The 16,324-nt window shown below is 36.0% G+C and overlaps 3 protein-coding genes across 6 annotated transcripts in view; 1 reads left to right on the top strand and 2 right to left on the bottom strand.

Annotated features, from left to right (window-relative positions):
• Positions 1-3,387, bottom strand: part of LOC131439325 (helicase domino) — a 39,129-nt gene extending 35,742 nt beyond the window's left edge. For all 4 annotated transcript variants that reach the window (XM_058610218.1, XM_058610216.1, XM_058610217.1 and 1 more), the window contains exons 1-3: positions 3,231-3,387; positions 2,775-2,884; positions 2,073-2,698 (exon numbers count right to left, since the gene is read on the bottom strand). In XM_058610218.1, the coding sequence (XP_058466201.1) occupies positions 2,073-2,698; positions 2,775-2,873 (725 nt within the window). In that variant the 5' untranslated portion in view covers positions 2,874-2,884; positions 3,231-3,387. The remainder of the gene's footprint in view (positions 1-2,072; positions 2,699-2,774; positions 2,885-3,230) is intronic.
• A 9,534-nt stretch (positions 3,388-12,921) lies between these two features.
• On the top strand, positions 12,922-14,231 carry LOC131439329 (DNA repair protein RAD51 homolog 4). Its single transcript, XM_058610222.1, has 2 exons — positions 12,922-13,109; positions 13,169-14,231. The coding sequence occupies exon 2, from the start codon at positions 13,171-13,173 to the stop codon at positions 14,155-14,157; it is 987 nt and encodes a 328-aa protein (XP_058466205.1). The 5' UTR covers positions 12,922-13,109; positions 13,169-13,170; the 3' UTR covers positions 14,158-14,231.
• On the bottom strand, positions 14,226-15,686 carry LOC131439332 (uncharacterized). The gene is made up of 3 exons (XM_058610227.1): positions 15,424-15,686; positions 15,230-15,365; positions 14,226-15,175 (listed from the first exon to the last, which is right to left on the bottom strand). Exons 1-3 carry the CDS (start codon positions 15,537-15,539, stop codon positions 14,861-14,863), a joined length of 567 nt encoding a protein of 188 aa, XP_058466210.1. The 5' UTR covers positions 15,540-15,686; the 3' UTR covers positions 14,226-14,860.
• Positions 15,687-16,324: the final 638 nt, after the last annotated feature.

Here is a 16,324-nt window from a genome sequence, read left to right as displayed (position 1 = left end):
ATCGTTGCTGTGTGGAATTTCCCAAGAGAGAATCGCAAGTTGACAATTATCGCAGAAAATCGAATCGATGATTCAACTTGATGATTCTCATACTAGGTTGCAATATTTCAAAACCCTTGTGTGGAGCATTCACATACATTTTCATAGACACAACTTATACAAAGATTATATGCACATAGTTAGAATAAGTGGCAATAGTAAAATGATTCTATCGCAATTATCAACTGCCTGTATAGAATCGGATCGCGAAACGAGAATAAGCGACCGTTTGTCGCTTCAGAGAAGATCCCCACAGCAGCGTGCTAACCTTTGATTCTCAGAAATGTCATCGAGAGAAATTCGCTCTCGCACTGGTGTCGATTCTATGTTAAATGAGCCATGCCGGGTTTTTGTTGCTGCGATGATTTCCAACTCTTTTTGATGGCACTGATTCAATCGTTGAAGAGTTGCCAGTGAACGTTCTTTGATACGATAAAAGCCATCCTTGACTGTGACAGTGTAAATGAGCGCGATGGAGTTCAAAGAAAACAAGAAAACCGAAACATTGAATATAGAAAGAAGATAGAAGAGCAAAATACAAATGTAGACTAAAAATAAGTAAAAATAAATTAAATGTCTAATAAGCAACAAAAAGTATAAGTATTGGAAATAGTAACTCGTGATATAAAATCCAGAATGGAAATTAAAGAACTATTTTTGAAAATTGATTCATGTGTTACGCGTTTTGCCACTTAGACTTAAATGTTCGTGTTGCATAAATAAAAATATGTCGTTTTCACTTGATAACAAACCTACCCCAGTTTACACTCTAACTGCTGTTAAACCGTTTATTTGAAGCTAGTTTCGAACCTCGTTTCAACGTTGTTGAATTGAAATCGAGTCAATTTCAAACCTGGTTTTTATATCAAGTTTGCTCAAATCCCTGTTGCTAAGTGCGAAACCAGCACAGTTTCGTAAAAAGTGTGTTTGATGAAACTACCCTGGGTCAGTTTCAGTGTACTCAAACGAAAACGACATTATTCTTCACGTTCTTAGATGTGCGAGAAATGCAGAAAGAATTATGCACTATAAAGCGATAATTCAATCACCACTTACTGATCATCCCTCGATAAAAAGAACCTTTATACATAGGAGAATCTCTCTCCATTTTGACAGTCCCACGACAAAAGGGCCGAACTGCAGATTAAAGCCTCTTTTGCATACTTTCTCTTTGGATTATTACGGAGCCATTACTTCAACTTGAAAGTTTGCAATATAAATCGAAAGCTTGTAGTTTTGTAGCCAAGAGTAAGGCGTCGCATATAAAACCAACCCGGTTTAGAGATGGGCAATTCGCTCCTGAGCTGTTACAGTGAATCGAATCATTGAAGTGAGCTGACAGCTCACAGCTCTTTTCAAAAGAACCGCAGCTCACCAGCTCACTCATTTGCTACCCAGTTCACTGCATTATGACGAAGGGAACACGCTACGAGCTGATCGGATCTTCGGCTCTGTAAGAGATTCAATTTAGTCGACATCAATTAAAGATAAGTTAATTCGCATTGCATTCATTGCATCATTGCTAATCAATGATTCAATTTCGATCATGCATATGAAAGAAAACCGGTGCATAAGAAAAACGGCGCACGAAATGAACCTTAAGTTTAAACTAAAAGAGCTGATGAGCTGATACATCGAATCGATTCACTTTGGTGAGCTGATCGGTTCGGAGCTGTTCACCAAAATGAACTGTTTTGCTCACCAGAGAGTGTCATTTGCAGTTAGACCCTTTTGTTTACTTCTTCTTTTGTTTTTTACTGATCCTTTATAGAAATTTCCAATATTTCCAATATTAATCAGAAGCTTGTAGATTTTGCTTGAAAATTTTGCGAAGAAATAAGCGTCAAACAAAATCTATCCGGTTAATCGCAATAAGAAATACATTAATAAATTGAGCTTAGTTACGATTTTTTTCAATTCAGAGCTAAAAATTTGGTTCCAATATAATTTAACAAATTAACTAGTACATCCAATTTCCATCCATAATCAGTGAAACAAAAAAAAAACATTAATCTATCAATCACTACACTTACTTTTCCTTAATACTCCGTAATCTCATATACTTGTGCTCTAGAATAAGTTTCTTTAATGTGGAAATATCATGTTCCACTTCGACTACAGGGCTTTCAAGTTTTAGCCGTTTCCGGGCAGTTGGGGAAACGGGAACAGACCCAATCGATCCTATTCCTGTACCCGATCCTGTTCCAATCACTATTCCACTTGCAGTTTGTGTGTAAGTATTTCCGGAAATTATATCAATGTTATTGTTACCACTTGAAATACTACTAAAATCACCAACGAATCCACTGGGATGTTTCGGATTAACTATTCCACCACTTGCACTGTTACTTTCACTTGATTCGATAATAGAATTCTGCGTTCGCACTTCACTGTCCAAAGGTCTGATAACAACGGTACTATTTGTGTCATTGTTCACATTGTTTACAGCACTGACTAATACATTACTGCCACTACCTGCCGATGATGGAAACTTTTGCTGACTACAAGGAACTATTCCACCCGCGGTAGTAATTATATGTGATTTGCTTGTATGACTTCCAGTGCTCTGCATTTGCTGTAGATGCTTAAAATGTTGCTGTCTCTCATCGGCAGATGAACGGGACATTGGTGATGAAACTACCACAGGCCCAATGGGCAACTGATTCGTCAAAATGAGAAAGATATTCATGTTATTCTGAGGCTCATTTTTTTCGATCTAATCTAACGTTACTTACATGGTCTGCACTGCTGATGCTTAATATTCTCTGGTCAGTCCCAGCAGGAAGGGCTAGGATACGACCTGTTTGCCCTCCCGCTGAATCACCTTCATTCATTTTTTAATCATCTGTAAACAAAAATCGCAAACCCCGATTAGCTATCATACATAATACTGTTCCATATTTAAAAATAAATCGTCGATCATGTTTCGACTATAATCAGCACCAAACTGATTCATCGTTAAATTTAAAAAAATATCTAACTCATTACAACTATGAAACCGCAAATGCGTAATAGGCATACAGCCCGTAGAATAAAATGTACTTCCTCCAACCCGAAAAACTGCTATTCTGACATTTTTACGCAAGCAAAATAAAGAACCGGAGAATCAACGACCAAGCGGCAGCCATCTTGACTTTTCGTAGAGAGACTCGCCCATTCAACTTTCAAGGACTAGAAATTTTCAATTTTACCTCAACTAGCTAGCGAGTTGTATCCTAGCTTGGGATGCAACACAGTCATTTCTCACACGCGAATCGTATCCGCTCAAAATCAGACGAGTTTCGATGCGAATTTTCGCAAAAATTACTACGATTTTGACACAAACGAGAAAATGCTTCCTACTTTCTGACTGCCGGAAGAGATAATGAAGCTTTTACAAAGCGAAAATCATGTTGTACGCAGTGCAGCCAACAAAAAAAAATTAATTTATATGAACGCCATATTTCGAGCGAAATATACACTGGAAAAAAAGATATTAAATTTGATTCTTATACCTACCCGTAAAAAAATAAACCTTTGATTTTACAGCATAAACAATTAATTCACAATTAGATATACGGATTACCTCGCGGATTACAATACATTTTATTGTATTTTGCCAAGATTTTTTTTTTCATTTCCAACGATTTAATATATTGTTTCTACGATTCTACAATTGAACTTATTATACACGTGGTGTTTCAAACAATATGCAAACTGTACATTTTATTGTTTTCCAAGAAAACATGTATGCGAAAATTTTATGATTTGAATTGTTACGATAGTTAACAACCTATACATTCTGTTGTAAAAAGCATGTTCACAATTAATTTAATAGTGTATAACATTACATTTAAATATTTTTCAATGGTCAAAGCAAAATTGTGGCAGCTTTTGTAACAGCAAATCGTATTGTTTTTCTACAATATTTTTTATTCGGGTAGGCTGTGAACCATTTCGCGGTTAATTTCAGCTTTCGGTTGAAATCTGACACTCTACACACTTAAAACCATTTCTTGAGCTCGGCATAATAAAATGCCGAAACTGATCAGCAACACCTAAATTTGCTGATTGCTCAGTAATCAATACGCATGTTTCTGAACTTCGTTAAATGCATTCACTGATATTTCGGTAAAATGCTTCACTTTGCCGAAATTTGGCATAATTGCTTGCTGAATTTATCAGTAAACAACAGATATGCCGACATCAGCAGAGACGTTTGCCGAGATTTCGGAATATGCGCTAGCTGTTGCCGAGATTCAGCACGACAGCTGTCATTTATTGCTGCGTTACATTTTCGCTTCGCATTGCGCGATTATTTTCTGATGAAATTCTCGAGTGAAAAAATGAATAATCTTCGAAGAAACGTGGCACCACTTGCAAGTAAAAATATTGAATAAATATAGTGACATGTTTCGCTTTATAAAAAGCGACTTTATCAGATCACATTATAAGGGAAAAACACCCAACACGGCTCAAAGAGTCCTCGAGACAAAACGGAGGACAAATTCAATAGATCAAAGTAAGTTTATTTTTTGAACAATACCGTATATGCATCATTAAATATTGAAAATTTTTGTATATTTATTTTTATTTTCATATTTCCAGCTCGACTCAAGGTGGCCGCATCCGGAAACGCCGCTTTTTATTATGCTACATGTTTTAAGGTAGAGGCTTTAAGCACTACTGGCAACAAATTTATAAGCCTCCTTTAAGTGTTAATAAAATGAATTTTTGATCCTGAATGGTGTGTTTATAATGTTTAGAAATTACAAACAAAATTAATTGACTAAATTTTTAATTACTGATGATTTGGTAATTTGTTTTTTTCATTTTTTCGTTTTATTGGATTGCCGAATATTCAGCGAACGTTTCACTGAGCAAACAGTAAATCTTATGCTGGCGATTTCGGCAATATTTGACGTTTGTCAAATTTGAGGGTGCCGAGACGCTCAGTTATTTTATTTTTGCCGAGATGATTGCTGATTACTCGGCTGTGCGAATCTCGGCATTTTTTTGCCGAGACTCAGCTAAAAAATTTAAGTGTGTAGTGGTTATTTTGATGTTGATGATGTTGATGTTATTTTTGACAGATCGATGGTTATTTTCCGACATTGAAAAAAATTTTGCAATGAAAATTCTAATATTAATTCTTTAGTTGAAATTATTGCCAGTGGAAAATAAACCCAAATAACTTTCCATCCGTCAAAATTTGAAATGGGCCGCAGTTTCAGTTAAATTTAACTACTCGACACAAAATAACCACTCAGGTGTCGGATTTCAACCAAAAGTTAAAATTAACCGCGAAATGCTTCACAGCCTTAATGAGCCTGGATCACGAGTGGAATTTTTAAACAAACTGATTTCGACAAACTAAGCTTGGTTGTTTTAAAAATAATTTTCCGGTCAACACTCATAGAGTTGATGAATTACTGGCTAAACTTTAAAACGCAAGCGAGATTGTCTTCTGATTTTGCTTTATCTCAGTTTTCCGGCATTACAAACACAAAAACAATACAGATTATTTTCAGAAAATCGTTGGATTATTATTATAATATTCATTGGTTTGTTTTTACAAAGAGTGTAAAGACGCTTTCTTAAAGATTAGTAACTTTTATTGCAAAAGAGGAACTTTCTTTCCATTTCAAAATGTTAACTTTTTCAATTTAATCTTATCGCTGTTAATTTGAATGTTTGCTCATGTTAATATAAAAGCTTTTTAGCTTTTCTAGCGAATAGAACAAGCGTTGGTATAAAGAGGTTTTTTACCTTTGAATATCTTGGTAATATGCACACCACATTTCCCTTTTGATGTTCAGTAATTATGAGGTTATGAATTGTGAAACATTATTTCCACTGAAAGATTTGCCACATTTATCCGGTTCTCAGAAATCTGTTGAAAGAAACTAGCGGGTTTCGACAAATCAAATAAAAATATAACGGATCATTCGCTTTCGTTTTACTGGCATGATCTGTAATCATTGGGAAGTCATTTCTTTCTCCCAAATCAGTAAAAATATTACCAATTTTCAATGAATCAATTGATTATAATGAAGTAATGTAGCGTTTACACTATTGCAAATTGCCAGCCAACAATGAAATATCTATCCTTTAACGAAGAGAACAGACTCCAAGTGGAGATTTCAATGTGTGTAAGAAATTTATCGATTGCTTTGAGAAGCAATCAACAAGTAGCAATTCGGTAAAGGCGCTTCGAGCAGCCCAGCAATCGTTTATGAACTCTTGCGTTCGAGCTTCCATACAATGGTTATTAATGCATGCAAAGTCGTACACAACGGTGATTTTTATCGAATTCTCACGTGTATGCTTTACACAGCTTTTTGAAAAAGTTTGTACTAGTTTGTATGTCTGTTCTCTGTGCCTTTGTGTACTTGAATCATCATTCTTATTTTTTATATCGATCCACTTCACGCGGACAAATGCTTTTAACTGAGAAAAACATGAAATACGTACGAGAAGTACAATATTTTCTTTCCGTCTTCATCTTTATTTTCTTCACCAGCATCACTTGCCAGCATAGAATTTAGAACGTTCAGAAATTTTCATGTCGGCAACAACCAGCAGCTGGCAATCGTTTACATTATGCTGGTAGCGTGCTGCAGCCAGTATACTGGCACCAGCATACTGGCTGCCAGCAGAAGTGTAAACGGAGCATAAACGTTACTGACTCCTTCGGTGAAAATCATAAACGTTAAATTGATTGATTTTTGGAAGCGAAAACTTAGTCTCGCATTAAAAGCCTGTACGTGAAACACTCAATTCGTTCAAATTTTGTAATTTCGTGATGGCACGAATGAACTTTAACGCGGCTGGCATCTTTCCCCCTAGACGACGGACTATGTCTACCAGAAAATTGTGCTGACATTTTGCCATAATTCCAGCAAAAATCAGGCAACAATGCAACAAAGTTCCGACAGAGAATTTTGCCTAGCAGTTATTATCTGTTTCTGCCGGATTCATGCCAAAACTGGCAGAAACGTTTTGAATCGGTTCTACAGTTTTAGCAAATACAAATAATAATACCCCTAAGTCCCATATAAACGAATCGCCAATGTTTGGTTCACAGCATGAACCAGTAAGCCTAGCTAATATCTCCCTTTCGTTGCGATAGTAAGAAAATGTGAAAGGAGATCGTTTCTGGCAACGCTTTATGCTACTTGCTACGGTGCAAAACAAACTTGTTTGTTTATCGTTGCTGTATTAAACTGCAACAATCAGTCTAAATATCGCCGGCTAATAAACCGAGAAGCTTTCGAAATGGTGAGAAGTTGCTTAGTAGAGGGATGTGACACACGAACAAGGTCGTCCGAAATTTCGCTCCATAGTTTTTCTAAGGATCAAAATATGTAAATAATCTGTTTACATATTTTTCACTTTAATAAACAGTAACTATAGTGAACTTGTTCTTACCCTTCAGTGTTGCTAGTTTTATAGGAAATTTGTTAAAGTATATTGTCACTCTGACAGTGTATCATGACAATGTACCGCACGATGCAAAATGTGTCCTCGAAAATTTGTCGGAGTACTCCGTATTATAATTTGTATTTGGTTTAAGCGCCTTTGGTTTTAATTTTCCCATGAGAAGTATATATGAAGCGACAACACGACCTGCCACTCGTCTATCGAAACTATATCGCAAATTTAACTACCCCTTAGTAACTGGTAATGTCAAAATGAAATCGTTGGAAAAACTACACCAGATGATGATTTATTGATTTTGAATAACAGTTATCATCACCTTGGTTACTGCATATTGAAGACTTAAAAAATGTAAACAAATACAAACTGCCTCGAACTGAAGATCCTTTTTTCACGATTAGTTGAATAACATAATATTACCCAACGGTTGTCGCTAAAAAACTCTTCGACTTTTAACTTCTCTGCTCCGGATTGAAAATTTTGAAATTTTCAGTATAGGTCCGAATTTCTTTAACTATAACTATATGTTGACAACAACACCACCAAAGGAAAATACGTTGGTTTCAGGAACCAGCTTCCATAGCAGGGAACTGTCGTTTTCTACTTGGTTCATAAGTTCATAGCTTACGAAACTCTATGTGCATTTTCCGCAGTGTATGATTTTGAGTCAAAAATGTTTTTACCTCAGTGTAAAATTGAACCCACAATCACCCACATAGCGTTTTGGCTACCTGGGCAGCCATAGCCACCAGGTGGCTACCAAAATTGATTCAGTGACGGTTGTAAAATTCAATTTGACAAAACAGAGTCCCCTGTATCTAAGTTAGCCGAGCGTTTTCATCTTCTCACCTTCGCTGAAAATGTCAAAGATTTCAATCAATGAGAAACTCAAATCAACGCCGTGCTTTCTATGCAGGCCTTATGCACGCGCGCTCTTTATTTTGCGCTGAGACAAATAAATTCTCATTCTCATAAGACAACCATGCGCATGCGACGTACTTTTGCCGCTCTCAAGAGAACTCTTTGGCACATTTACGTACCGCACCAGAAACTGATGCACGCTTCGTTGTATAGTCTCATCGCATTCTGCCAAGAGCGAGGCTCAAGCGCTCTCGTCGCATGAGATAGCGCGGCGCGCTCGTTTCATGCGATCTACGAGTGGTTTGTACGTTATTTTCATCCTCTTCATCTCTTCCTTTAGGATAGGACACAAGTCGCACGAACCGCTCTAGGCACGAACAAATAATAATAACAGCAGCTTTTACTGTAGCTCACATAGCACACAAGCTGCGCTCATGAAAAATCTCGTGCGCTGTCTCGTGAGACCAAAGCGCACGAGTCGCGCGCAGAAGAAAATGCGATGCTCTGAAATTTCAAGCAGCGCATCCCGTTTCTATGTGCCCGCTACGCGTCTCTTACTTGCTTTTGGTTTGCTCTTTGAGTCGGTGCTCACGCTCACAGGATAAATATGCGACACACACATTATCGGTGCGCTCTCGCTGTCGCATTTTTGCACGCATGAGCATTCGGAAGGCCTGTTTCTATGTTTCACTTTATGGAACAAGGAAACGATGATGTTACAAATTTGATAATTTGAGCAATATAGGAATCGTGTATCAAATGCGGAAATAGTTACTAAAATAGTAAATTTTCCTTAAACAAACCTACGGAATGGGTAAAACTTTTGCATTCATTCAACTTTTGCATAAAAAGTAAACCTTTAACACAGACTAACAGACATGACAGTATGAGTAAATTCTTATAAAAAAAAATGTTCGTTATGCACTAGCTCCACCTATATTGTACTGCGCGAACTATTTACTATTTGTACACCCCTTGTGTTATGTAAAAGTTTTTTTACTAGTTGGTTTCCCCTCGTTTGTCAACACCGATCAGCTGCTTGCAGGGATGCATGATTTCATCAAAATATTTGAAAATGAATCGTTACAATAAATTATTGGATTACGTTGATAATATATTTAACTTTTTCGCGATGTTGGAAGGTAACCATTTATTTGACTCATTTTTATTTATTGTTGTGTTGGTAGTTATCACCCGAAATTAAGTGGCGGCAGACCAGAAGCAAGTAAATATTGTAACAAAACGGGTTCGATTTTGTCTTGCGTTGGAGGATGAGAAGTAGGCACAATTATGTATATAGTTTTGGCAATATGTATTAAACCTGTATGAAATTCACATTGACGTATACAAATCAATACATTATAGGTAATTCTGTATGAATGGCAACTCTGTTGGTAAATGAAAAAAATAAACACAGTCTAGATGACAGACAGGATGTTTTTGATAGGGTAACGTGGCGCCATCATGACACATGTTAGTACTGTCCCAAATAAAGGAATATTCGAAATGACCGTTAAAATGATTGAAGAATCTAATTTGAGTGTCCTGTCTGTTAGTCTGTGCCTTTAATTTCTTCAATACTAAACCACAGACTAACAGACAGGACACTCAAATTAGATTCTTTAACCATATAAACGGTCATTTCGAATATTCCTTTATTTGGGACAGTACTCGCATATGTCATGATGGCGCTACGTTACCCTATCAAATACATCCTGTCTGTCATCTAGACTGTGTTTTTTTTTTCATTTACCAACCGAGTTGCCATTCATACAGAATAATCTGTAATGTATTGATTTGTATACCTCCATGCGATTTTCATGCAGGATACAGATTAGTTACATATTGCCAAAACTATATACAGATTTGTGCCTACTTCTCATCCTACAACGCAATACAAACCCGTTTTGTTACAATATTTACTTGCTTCTGGTCTGCCGTCACTTAATTTCGGGTGAAAAAATTACCAACACAATCAAAAATAGTCTAGATGAACAACGTTGAGTAAAATAAATGTTTACCTTCCAACATCGCTAAAAAAGTGAAATATATTATCAACGTAATCCAGTAATTTATTGTGACGATTCATTATCAAATATTTTGATGAAATCAGGCAACCCTGCAAGCAGCTGATCGGTGTTGACAAACGAGGGGAAACCAACTAGTAAAAAAACTTTTACGTAACACAAGGGGTGTACCGATAGTAAATAGTTCGCGCAGTACAATATAGGTGGAACTAGTGCATCACGAAAAATGATTTTTATAAGAATTTACTCATACTGTCATGTCTGTTAGTCTGTGACTAAACTTTATTTAGATATTGATACTAAGTGAGGGTATGTCATCAATTTTCGTAATCGAAATTAAAGGTATAAACAACTACTGGGTGGAATAAACGGCCAGACCAACACTCGAAACTGTCGAAATAACCCAGTGAATTTTGTCGAGCCGCATCGTGCTAATTATTGAAGACATATATGCAATAAAAAACACTGCAATGCCAAGAGAACAGTTGAGAAAGACATAAAATCGTTCATGAAACTCTATATCACGTAATGGAACTGTCTTCTACTTGGTTCATTAGTTCATAGCATACGAAATTCTATATGCATTTTTCGCAGTGTATGATTATGAGTCAAAAATGTTTTACCTCAGTGTAAAATTGAACCCACAACAAACTTTGACTTCGGCTCGCACACATTCTAATTTCGTATATGAATTAGGTTTTGCACGATGACGACACAAATGAACTGCCGATGAATCAAGTTCATCTTTGACAGTTGCCGTGTACTTGTTTTGTTTTGCGACTGCAAATTAAAAATTGAAAAAATGACGAAAAGGTGCCTGGTTAAAACGTATTCCACAGTGAAAATAACTAAAAAGATTGCCCTGTATGTGTTTCCAGCATCAAGGAGCGATTTATTTATGAATCTGTTGAGTTTGAGGCGACTTGCAATTTTTATATTCGAACGATGAACTTCTGATGAACTTTTAAACTGTAAACAAGTACACGTCGACTGTCAAAAAAAGTTCATTCTGTTAATTTTTGTGAGGTTATGTCATGTTCGTGCAAAACCTAATTAGGTTTTTTATCGTGACGACACAAATGAACAAGTATTCATCCTTGACAGTTCAGCGGTACTGTTTACAAACAGGCTTAAACAAAAATCGAAGAGCACATCGAAAAAAAATCATCTTTACACTTTGCAACTAGTCACTATCATTTAATAAATATCAAAAACGAACCGTATTCAATCATGAACAAATGTTTTAAAACTTTATTTAGGCGATACGGACCGTAAATGGTCTGATCCAATTTGTCAATAAACAAACAAAAGAAATTTCTGTTTACAAACAGTACAGCTGAACTGTCAAAATGTGTTCATCCGATTGAGGTTAGCAGTGACGGTAAAAAACCTAATTAGGTTTTGCACGATGACGACACAAATGAACTGCCGATGAATCAAGTTCATGTTTGACATTTGCCGTGTACTTGTTTTGTTATGCCACTGCAAGTTAAAAATTGAAAAAAATGACGAAAAAGTACCTGTTAAAAACGTATTCCACAGTGAAAATAACTAAAAAGATTGCCCTGTATGTGTTTCCAGCATCAAGGAGCGATATATGTACGAATCTGTTGACGACTTGCAATTTTTACATTCGAACGATGAACTTCTGATGAACTTTTAAACTGTAAACAAGTACACGTCGACTGTCAAAAAAAGTTCATTCTGTTAATTTTTGTGAGGTTATGTCAGGTTCGTGCAAAACCTAATAGATCTGCGCACTCTGCATCGGTGTGAGTAACAGAGACGTCAAATTGCTCAATAGAAGGGTTGCGTGCAGGAAGTCAATTTTAGCAGAACCTGTCAGCTTGGAGCGAAATAATTCTTCAGTCCAACAACGCCATCGCATGGCATCACATTCAACATATCATGTCAATTGTATGGGCGCGCAGTGCTGCTATTTTGGCGCGCACAAATTTGACATTTCTATCTCCTAAATAGGATTTGAAACCAAAGTCGAAACATTCATCGCTGAAAAACAGCTGATTGGATTTTCCTTTTTATAAACATTGCTCAAATATCAAATAATAGATAAAAACAACACGAGCGAAGTAAAAATATGAAATTATTATTTTACTGAACTGGTTGCAATATCGAATATCGATCATTTTTGTCAATGCTATGAATTATCGATATCGTGGTAATATCGATATTAACGATAAATATCGATAAGTTTCCCATCTCTAAACAATAGCGTAAATATTTAATCAGGGATGTCAGGTTCACAGATTAATCTGTGTTTCACAGATTTTGAGTTTTCTGCACAGATTTTAAAACTGACACAGATTTTCACAGATTTTTGAAAATGGCCACAGATTTTCACAGATTCTTGAATAAATCACAGATTTTCACAAATTTTGGACATCGAGTACAGTTTAGCACCAAAACGTTACAGCGTGTTGGTTGTGAGACCTTTTTTTTTTTTTTGGTTAATTAAATTGAATTGGATCAGCAGAAATGGGGACGGAAAATGGGTGGTGAGACCTTTTTTTTTTTTTGCTCACCAAATTTGATTTTGAACTGCTATCGGGGTACGGAAAACGGTCACAGATTTACACAGACTGGTTTTGGATTTGACCACAGATTTTTGAAAAAATGACCTGGCATCTCTGTATTTAATATAAAGTTTGATTTGTATTCGAAAACCAAAATGATTTAGTATTATATTCTGGAGATCGTAAATCGAGTTTATAACTGATGTTATAAAAATATTCTCAGGATTAGGTAATTACTTCTGCCATCACAAAATGACCAATGACAAAGATACAATGATTTTATTTTAGAAATGGCAGTTACCATGCTGAATGCCGTTCTTCATCCAAGTTTAATACCATATGTAGTAAAGCTGTTGTCAAAAAACAAAGTAATAACTGTTCTAGACTTTGCAAAAACCGATAGTGATCGTTTGATGCGAATAACAAATCTCTCTTTTGAAGAAATTTCCGATATAAAAAACAATCTGGTAAATAATTACTCCGGGAGTAATATTCCGGTTATTCAATACTTTCGATATCTTAATGAACGGATACAACCTATCAGTACTGAAATAATAGGATTAGATTTGCTGTTGGATGGTGGGCTTTTTCCAGGACATATACTGGAAATTTTCGGTGAACCTGGTTGCGGAAAGTCGATACTGTGTACATCTTTAGCCATCAACGTTGCCCGGAATCCAAACCAACACGTTTTATATTGTGATACAAAAAATGACTTTTCTACAAGTAGAGTACACACTATTTTGACGCAAAAGAATTATAATAGTCTATTGATCGAAGAGATTATGAATCGAATCGAAGTCAAACGAATTTTTTGCGCAGAAGATTTAATTGAATTTATTGAAAACATGATAGGGGAAATTGACAGCATGGACAAACTGCAAGTTCTTATTATTGACTCCTTACCAGCACTTTGGTTCCAATATCAAAACTCTAAAAGCAGTTGCTATCCATTGGGAATGTTAACACGTTTAATTGGATTGTTACGAAAAATTGCATCAGAGAATTTTATTTCTATCGTCCTTGTTAATCTTCAAGTACGCTCAAAGGATTCATTAGCGCAAAATAGTTCTCGTAGAAATATAAAACCCAAAGGAAATGCGACCTATCCTGCTCTTGGAAAATTTTGGGAGACTGCCCCGACCACGAGGATTCTAGTGAACAAGGTCAACGATAATACGACTGGCTGTGCAAGATCGATTAGTATTTGGAAAAGTAACTATCTCCAATCGGGAAATCATCAATTGATTTCGATTACTGACAGAGGTGCTGTGTGAAATACTATACTCACTGTAATTTGGGTGTAATCAAGGCATTCTTTTCTACAATTAGATTGAGCCCTAAGTGCAAATGACAGTTTTTTTTATTTATCGTTTTTTTACCCCGGCTCTAACCTTTTCGGCGGTCGTTTGCCGGAGAGAATGAGAGTTTCTCTTTCTCGATAAACATTAGATTAGATACTAAGTGTAAATGACAGATTATCTTTGTTTACATTCTGATTTGATTATCAAGACACTCTTAGCAATCCTATTTACAAAGAATAATAACTGGAATTATTATCTTTTAATCCGCACCGAAAAAATTATCAAAAAATTAAGAATATTTCATAATAATTGAATGAAAATGTAAACAAAGAGAAACTGTCATTTGCTCTTAGGACCTAATGATCATCGTGAGACCGTGGAATTTTCGGTGGTCCAGTCGAGGGACCTTTTTCATTTTTGCTCGCTAAAGCTAGGGAGCGGCAAACAATATTTTGCACCGGGCGCAAAATATCCTAGATACCGCACCTGTGTAACTGATTCATCACTGATCTTAAATTATTTTCTATTATACTAATCCACATACACAATGATTAATTGGCCTGCTTCTGCATGAGAAATCTTTGTATTATGTGAGCCTTAATACTTGAATGTTTATTTTCAAAACTCTCTGATCAACAGACAATCTGTTACGTGCACTGATAAAGTTTTTCCTAGGTCAAGGTTTTCCGCTAAATTTACTTTTTTGATACATTTTTAATACCTTCCTAGGAGGAACAAGTTCGCGGCTTAAGCCGGGGCGTTTCTTTTTGCTATCATGTTTTCTGGTTGTCCGATTATCTATTGATAAGCTGGAATGTTCAACTAATTTATCTGCTGTTTCAATATTGATTTGATTACCCTGAACTCCCTTATTTACTATCAAATCTGAGTCGTGGACATAATTACATTTGCTTCCAAACCGACAGCGACCTTTGCGAAAATTCCAGCAAATATTTCGCTTCTGCTCGCTAGTTTTGCTTTCCGGATCAACCTGAAAATTATGCTACAATAAATAAAACGTAGAGCCAAACATCACATTATATACCATTTTAACGTGTTTTTCCAAACAAGCTATTTTTGCATCTTCCGCTTCTCGAAAGGGATTGCTAAACACGCCCCCGGGAATTGCTTTATCAGTAGCTAACATCAAACTTGCGCTGGGAAGAGTTGTTTGTTCCAACCTAAAATTAGAAAATATTGTTCAATCTAATTGTACATAATTATTTTAAGCACATTTACATTTGAAATGTTTGTTTCCCCTTTAAGTTTACGCTTTCATCTGAATTCTCCGCAATGGAAGACTCCACTGAGCTTTCATCCTCACTGTTCCCGTAATCTGCGACCAACGAAAACATTTTAGCTGTTTAAAGCAATAAAATTAGTTTGTAACATGTTATGTTTTGATACAATATATATTATGCAACACTTCAAATTTTGATTCAATATTTATTATTAATTATTCTACTATACCACGATCGGGCATTTTTTTTATTTGCTGTCTTTTTGACAGCTGAGACCGTTTATGGACCGCCGTGAAACGGCCCACCCGCTGGCTGAGCCACCAGTCCGAGACAAGAACCTTTTCAGGAGAATACGTACTAAACAACAACCGCAGCGCCACCTACTCGTGAAAAATAAAAGCTGGGAATTCCCCCACCAGCTCAGGGAGGTATTCACCAAAAAATTAATCAAATATCTTCTTCGAAGCGCCATCTACCGTCAAAATAAAAAAGCTGGGAACTCCCCCACCAGAAAAAAAAGGATGAGCAATACGTTGGACAATTTCGAAAGTAGGAAAAAAAATAACAATTGCAAGCGTGTACATATATGTTGAAATCCGCAATATGTGAATCATATATCGATTTGTTTAAGAATTATGCTATGTCGAATAAGCGTATTAAATAGAAAATATTACTGTTCGGAAAAATCACTTTCAGCCTAAATTATCCACGACTAACCAATCAATTGTCCGCCAACGGTATCAATGAGTTATTATGACACTAATAGTAAGCATGAAAACTTCATACGGAATTCAACACGATATTTGAAAAGAAACAACAGATCGAAAGCATGTGTTCCGGATTAAAAATATTCAAATACTTGAAACGTGAAAAACATTCAGACCAAATCAAAAGATTGC

The sequence above is a fragment of the Malaya genurostris genome, chromosome 3 (genome assembly GCF_030247185.1).
Source record: "Malaya genurostris strain Urasoe2022 chromosome 3, Malgen_1.1, whole genome shotgun sequence".
Classification (NCBI taxonomy): domain Eukaryota; kingdom Metazoa; phylum Arthropoda; class Insecta; order Diptera; family Culicidae; genus Malaya; species Malaya genurostris.
Note: the sequence above shows the minus strand (reverse complement) of the source record. Positions and strands in the feature narration are given on the sequence as shown.